Source organism: Pleuronectes platessa, chromosome 16 (genome assembly GCF_947347685.1).
Source record: "Pleuronectes platessa chromosome 16, fPlePla1.1, whole genome shotgun sequence".
Classification (NCBI taxonomy): Eukaryota; Metazoa; Chordata; class Actinopteri; order Pleuronectiformes; family Pleuronectidae; genus Pleuronectes; species Pleuronectes platessa.
Window position 1 is genome coordinate 19,149,434 of NC_070641.1, and position 8,002 is coordinate 19,157,435.

General features: G+C 41.2%; 1 gene segment (V, D, J or C); it reads right to left on the reverse strand.

The window, feature by feature from the left end:
• Positions 1–6,126: 6,126 nt before the first annotated feature.
• LOC128459166 (Ig heavy chain V region 914-like) lies at positions 6,127–6,629 on the reverse strand. The segment is given in 2 exon segments: positions 6,127–6,462; positions 6,550–6,629. Coding segments are annotated over 2 exon segments (369 nt in total).
• Positions 6,630–8,002: the final 1,373 nt, after the last annotated feature.

Here is an 8,002-nt window from a genome sequence, read left to right on the forward strand (position 1 = left end):
TGACAGTAAACAATTATGTCTCTTTTTTATTGTTGTTATATTTTCCGATTTGTACCTTATGAAACATTATGATTTGATTTGGACAAATTTACCCTTATCAATAGGAATACAGATTCTTTGGCAATTGCTATGAGCAATCCCGTCCTTGTGTAATATGAAGTGATTATTGTGTCTTCTGTGTTCTGGGGAGGAACTCAAACTGAGCATTGACCTACAGACCAAGGTCCCTCTTCACCAGCCCTGTTTGTGATTCACATGAGTTCAAGATGTAGCCAGAAAACATCAGATTCATTCTTTGAGTTGGGACGGAGATTCAACACCAAATGAAGGAGTTTAATTATCTCTGGGTCTTTCTATTGAGTAATGTAGAATTCAGAAGGAGACTCCCTAGGTTAAAGTCTAACATTGTAAAAATGTTTAACATCATGATGCCATGAATAATATAATTGAATATAAGTGTGTGCAGAAAAGGATGAATTGATGGATAAAGCTCATTTACCTGATTTGATCAAGTGTTGCAACATTCTAGGTTTTAAGTCATGGAGATTCTCCTGCTCTTGAGCAAAGTGGGTGATTTCTTGACATGTTATGCAGGAGGAATGAGTGAAGTGATGAAAAGAGTTCCTGCAGTTATAAAACCTTCATGAAACAGACTGATTCCTCTTTACAGTAAATGTGAACAGGTTTGAAATCACCAGTAGTCTTTGGGCTCCTCCTCTGGTGGCTTCATGTAACTAGTGTTCAGGCACTGAGGGGTTTTTGTGCAGGTCGGCTGATGGTTTGTATCATTGTGTGTCTCTGGCACAGTAATACACAGCAGTGTCTCCAGACTGCACGTTCTGTCCCTTTAGAGTCACTGTTTTGCTGGAAGTGGCTAATTCGATACTGAACTTGTTCTTTAGTGAATCTTTATAATATGAAGCTCCTGTAGATTTCCACCCAATCCACTCCAGTCCTTTTCCTGCAGGCTGTCTGATCCAAGCTGTAGCGTAGCCAAGATGATAAGAGACGTGGCAGCTGATGGTCAGAGGTTGACCTGGCTGCACAGTCACAGAGGCTGGCTGCGTCAAAGTTTCACACTTCACATCTGTTAAAAGAAGAATGTTTTGTCATAAATCATTAAGTTGTCCTGCAAAAGAAAAAGTGGTGACTCTATGACAAATCCAGGGAGACTCACATGATCCAGCTGCCAACAGCAGCAGCACAGCTACAGGAAACATGGTTAATGGTGAATCTGACGTGCCGTCAACTCCCCTGTCAGTCTGTTGGGAAGTTTTTATAGTTGAGTAACAAGGAAGGTCTCTGAGTTTGCATAGAATCAAATATATGAATCATCAGTGATGGTGTCACTGGGGGTAATAGAATAGAATAGGCTGCTCAGTGTTGATAGATCAGCTCAGTGAAAACATGACAGGGAATCACCTCTGCTTACTATAAAATATGATGTAATTTCATCTCATTATTTACTCAATTTTAGCACGTTGAAATCACATTGTAAGGCTGATTGAACCGTTAGTTCTGCTTTAACAGTAAACAATTACAGCGCATATGTATTGTTTTGACATTTCAAAAATGTAATGATCACATTATCAATTGGTATACAGATTCTAGGGCCATTTCTATTAGCCATGCCGTCCTTGTATAATATCAAGTCATAATTGTTTCGTCTGTGTTCTGATGGGGGGGGGGGGGAACTCAAACTGAGCATTGACCTACAGGCCAAGCTCCCTCGTCTCCAGCTCTGTGTTGGGACTGCGTATTTGTGAACAACACAAAGAGGCGTGAAAATCGCCAGGGAACACAGTTTTAAACCACTATTGGTCACTCTGGGCCCCATGATCCATGAAGTCACCAGGCCACTATGAGCCAAGTCCACCATCTCTACTGTCTTTGTCTGTGCAGCCCTCCTAGAGGAGAAGTGAGGCTGTCCAGCTCACTTGCTCATTCAACTCCAGTCAACTCTGCGAGAGGAGCCCACCTCTCTTTCTGCTCAACTTCAATGGAGGAGAGGTGCAGCTTGCAGCTCACCTCACCAAGGAAACCTCTCTCCAATCCAAGCTCTACCAACCTTCAAGCAGGCCTGACTGGAGCAGACTGATAAAACCTTTCGAAAGGCAGTTACACATTCACCCCCCTTGGACTTTTTCCCATTATGTACTGTTACTAACTGGAATTCAAATAGACTTAAATAAACTTTTTCCCGTTTGATCAACAAAACATGCATAGTACTTTGGAGGTGCAAAATAAATTTTATTGTGACACAAACAATAATGAGAACAAAAAAGTTGACATCTGTTGGGTGCATAAGTATTCACCCCCCTGTGTCAATACTTGGTAGAACCCCCTTTCGCTGCAATTACAGCTGTAAGTCTTTTGGGGTATGTCTCTACCAGCTTTGCACATCTAGAGATGGAAAGGTTTGTCCATTCTTCTTGGCAAAAAAGATGAAGCTCATTCAGATTGGATGGAGACCGTCTGTGAACTGCAATCTTCAAGTCTTGCCATAGATTCTCTATTGGATTGAGGTCTGGGCTTTGACTGGGCCATTTTAAGACATTAACATTCTTTAATCCAAACCATTCCTTTGTAGCTCTGGCTGTATGTTTAGGGTCATTGTCCTGCTGGAAGATGAACCTCCGCCCCAGTCTCAAGTCTTTTGCAGACTGCATCAGATTTTCTTCAAGGATTTCCCTGTATTTGTCTCCATCCATCTTTCCCTATATTCTGACCAGTTTCCCTGTACCTGCTGAAGAGAAGCATCCCCACAGCATGATGCTACCACCACCATGTTTCACTGTTGGGATGGTGTGCTCAGGGTGATGGGCAGTGTTGGGTTTTTGCCACACATAGCGTTTTGCATTGAGGCCAAAAAGTTCAATTTTGGTCTCATCTGACCAGAGCACCTTCTTCCACATGTTTGCTGTGTCTCCCACATGGCTTCTGGCAAACTCCAAACGGGATTTTTTATGGATCCCTTTCAACAATGGCTTTCTTCTTGCCACTCTTCCATAAAGGCCAGATTTGTGGAGTAGACGACTAATAGTTGTCCTGTGGACAGATTCTCCCACCTCAGCTGTGGATCTCTGCAACTCCTCCAGAGTAACCATGGGCCTCCTGGTTGCTTCTCTGATTAATTTTCTCCTTGTCCGACTCTTCAGTTTGGGTGGACGGCCTCCTCTTGGTAGGTTTGCGGTTGTGCCATATTCTTTCCATTTTCTTATGATGGATTTTATGGTGCTCAGAGAGATGTTCAAAGCTCTGGATATTTTTGTATAACCTAACCCTGCTTCATATTTCTCCACAACTTTATCCCTGACCTGTTTGGTGAGCTCCTTGGTCTTCATGATGCTGTTTGTTCAGTAATGATCTCCAACAAACTCTGAGTCCGTCACAGAACAGGTGTATTTATACTGAGATTAAATTGCAGACAGGTGGACCCTATTTACTAATTATGTGACTTGCAAATGTGACTTGTGAATTCAATTGGTCGCACCAGATCTTTGTTAGGGGTTTCACAGTAAAGGGGGTGAATACATATGCACTCAACACTTTTCAGATTTTTATTTGTAAATAATTGTGAAATCCATGTAATATTTCCCCCCACTTCCAAATGATGCACTATTTTGTGTTGGTCCATTACATAAACTCACGATGAAATAAATTTTAATCTGTGGTTATACCATGACAAAATGTAGAAAAGTCCAAAGGGGGTGAACACTTATGCAAGGCACTGTAAGTCTGCCTGAGAACTTCAAACAGCACAAGAGCTGCATCGCACAGCAGAACCACAACAGGAGCCACAACCCAGCAAGACGACTTCACTGGACTTCAAACAGCACATCAACCTTTTTTTCCCTTTTCATGGATGGGTAACACAACTGGGCTTAATAATTATACTAGATGAAGCAAAGATTGTTTATTAGATTCCGTGTGTTGTTTATTAGTTTGATTTATGTTGCGGTGATATTTTGGTTTGAAGATAATTGAAAGTTAATGTTAGTTTTGCTCTTCACAGTCTTTTTCTGCATTCATCGAGTAACTTTCTCTAATTTGGCACCAACACACACACAGACGCATATCTCCACACACATCCCTCTGACCCCCGCTACATGTCATAAACATAATATGGAGGATGGTGTATTGCCCTCATAGGGGCCAGCCGCAATTTTGAAAGCACACTCACTCACACAGACACACACTCACATACAAATATTGATATAGTAAGTACACCTTTAGTAATTTGTGTTTTTATACTTTATTATCTTCACAATAAATGTTTGTCTTTCACAAATGTTGTTTTAATGAATGTTGCATTAGTGTGAATTTTGCCAACCTCTATACTGTCAAGAACTCTATATCCTTCAACTATGCTAACTATCTATATGGTAATTTGGTTATAGTTATTAATTTAATTGTTACTCAGAGTTCCAAATTCTTAGTTTTTACTTTCATGACACTTAATCAATGAAGGAGACTCTCTAGTTTATCTTCTAACATCGTTAAAACGTTTCATATCATGATGCCATAACTTATATAATACAAAATAAGTGTGTGCAGAAAGGGGATAAAAGGATGGATAAAGCTCATTTCATTATTTGATCAAGTTCTGCAACATTCTTGGTTTTCAGACGTGGAGATTCTGCTGCTCTTGAGCAAGGTGGGTGATTTCTTGACATGTTATGCAGGAGGAATGAGTGAACTGATGAAAAGAGTTCCTGCAGTTATAAAACCTTCATGAAACAGACTGATTCCTCTTTACAGTAACAGTGAACTGGTCTGAAATCACCAGTAGTCTTTGGGCTCCTCCTCTGGTGGCTTCATGTAACTAGTGTTCAGGCACTGAGGGGTTTTTGTTCAGGTCGGCTGATGGTTTGTATCATTGTGTTTCTCCGGCACAGTAATACACAGCAGTGTCTCCAGGCTGCACGTTCTGTCCCTTTAGAGTCACTGTTTTGCTGGAAGTGGCTAATTCGATACTGAACTTGTTCTTTAGTGAATCTTTATAGTATGTGCTGTATCCATTATGACCACTTCCAATCCACTCCAGGCCTTTTCCTGCAGGCTGTCTGATCCAATGTGTGCGGTAGCTGCTGAGAGAATAAGAGACCTGGCAGCTGATGGTCAGAGGTTGACCTGGCTGCACAGTCACAGAGGCTGACTGCGTCAAAGTTTCACACTTCACATCTGTTAAAAGAAGAATGTTTTGTCATAAATCATTAAGTTGTCCTGCAAAAGAAAAAGTGGTGACTCTATGACAAATCCAGGGAGACTCACATGATCCAGCTGCCAACAGCAGCAGCACAGCTACAGGAAACATGGTTAATGGTGAATCTGACGTGCCGTCAACTCCCCTGTCAGTCTGTTGGGAAGTTTTTATAGTTGAGTAACAAGGAAGGTCTCTGAGTTTGCATAGAATCAAATATACGAATCATCAGTGATGGTGTCACTGGGGGTAAAAGAATAGAATAGGCTGCTCAGTGTTATGAGATCAGCTCTGTGAAAACATGAGAGGGAATCACCTCCGCTTACTATGAAATATGATGTATTTTGAGATCATTATTTAGTCAATTTTAACACGTTTGTTAATTTATTTGTATTTTCTATTCTTTCCTTGTTAGAGACAATGACGACATATACAGGAACTGGAGGAAAGCAGTGGATATATATTTGTGGTCATGTTGTGAGAGCCCTATAACCACTCAGCTATATATTTTTCATTTAAAATCTAACGCCAACTGTCATTTATGTAGAAAGCCATGGTTTACACATATCTCTCAATCTGATTAAATCAAAGAAAAGTCTCAGAGTTCAGTTTCCTTTTTTTATTTGTCTTTATTTTGTGATATTTACTCAGCAACCATCTTTTCTTCAGATCACATTGTTGAATAGAACTGTAAAATCAAGACCTTAGTTTAAGAAGCAGTATTTAATTCATAAATCCAAAATATATTCAATGTTTTTTTTATATGTTTAAAATTTTAATTGGAGTTATTTTTAGATATTGATACCTTTTATTGTAGCTTACGACATGGGGTGGGGGGGGCTTCAACGATTTTCAATGTTGGAAGAGGAGGATATTTAAACACTCAATGAGGGACACCAGGACAGATGCAATGCTTTGTGTACAGCTCTGTGGCTTCCTGTGTTACTGTGGCTCTCGAGCACAATAATAAACAGCAGAGTCTTCAGTCGTCAGGCTGCTCATGTGCAGATACACCTGGTCCATGTCGTTGTTTCTGGAAATTGTGAAGCGTTTCTTGACAGATGCTGAATAATATTTAGAGCTGCCTGATGGAGCAGAAATGTAGGCAACCCACTCCAGGCCTTTCCCTTCAGCTTGTCTGATCCAGCTGATATGAGCAGAGTCATCAGATATCCCTGCATATGTACACGTCAGTTTGTGGGATTCTCCGGGCCGCTTCACCGCCGGTTCAGATTCAGTCAGAGTCTGACTGCAAACACCTGAGGAGAAAATCAGTTTGGTTATAGAACAGAGCCGAACATGAGCCTGGACGACAAAAAGGAAGAGAGCAGAGGTTTGGAATTCACCAGAAATGGCTGACAGCAGCAGAAATGTGAGACATTTAGTTAAAGTCATCATGGTCGTTTGTTGAACGTCCGGTTGGTGGTTTGGTTTGTCATCAGGTTGAAGGGAGATTAATACATATGGAGGAGCTCATGATTTGCATTGACTCCTCCTCACAATGAAATGAAGGCTATTCCATGCGAGAAATTGCGAAGAAACTGAACATTTTCTACAACGGTGTGTACTACTCCTTTCAGAGAACAGCACAAACGGGCTCTAACCAGAGTAGAAAGAGAAGTGGGAGGCCCCGGTGCACAACTCAGCAAGAAGACAAGTATATTAGAGTCTCTCGTTTGAGAAATAGACGCCTCACAAGTCCTCAACTGGCAGCTTCTTTAAATGGTGCCCGCAAAACACCAGTGTCAACGTCCACAGTGAAGAGGTGACTCCAGGATGCTGGCCTTCTAGGCAGATTGGCAAAGAAAAAAGACATATCTGAGACTGGCCAATAAAAAGAAAAGATTGATATGAGCAAAAGAATACAGACATTGGACAGAGGAAGATTGGAAAAAGGTGTTATGGAGAGACGAATCAAAGTTTGAGGTGTTTGGATCAAACAGAAGAACATTTGTGAGACGCAGAACAGGTGAAAAGATGCTGGAAGACGACCTGAAGCCATCTGTCCAGCATGGTGGAGGTCATGTGATGGTCTGGGGCTGCTTTGGTGCTGGTAGAGTGGGAGATTTGTACAAGGCAAAAGGGATTTTAAATAAGGAAGGCAATCACTCCATTTTGCAACACCAGTGGACACCGCTTGATTGGAGCCAATTTCCTCCAACAAAAGGACAATGACCCAACGCACACCTCCACATGATGCAAGAACTATTTAGAGAAGAAGCAGGCAGCTGGTAAGCTGTCTGTAATGGAGTGGCCAGCGCAGTCACCAGATCTCAACCCCATTGAGCTGTTGTGGGAGCAGCTTGACCGTATGGTACGCAGGAAGTGCCCATCAAGACAATCCAACTTGTGGGAGGGGCTTCAGGAAGCGTGGGTTGAAATTTCTACAGATTACCTCAACAAATTGACAGCTAGAAAAGAAAATGGCTGTATTGCTGTAATTGGTGCAAATGGAGCATCCTTTGACTAAAGCAAAAGTTGAAGAACAAAAATAATATTTCAAATAAAAGAATCATTATTTCTAACCTTGTCAATGTCTTAACTATATTTTCTATTCATTTTGCAACTCATTTGATAAAAAAAAGTGTGAGTTTTCATGGAAAGCACAAAATTGTCTGGGTGACTTTTGAACGGTAGTGTACATAAATAAATATATATCTTTGTCAGCAGTATGGCAAGTTGAACCTACTCTCTGTTTCCATACGTGACTGTATGCAGCTCCAGTTTTCATGATTCAGCCTGTTGGTCAGTCGTCAGACAGGAAATGAAGTGAGTCTTGAAGTGAGACGATTCTCCAGT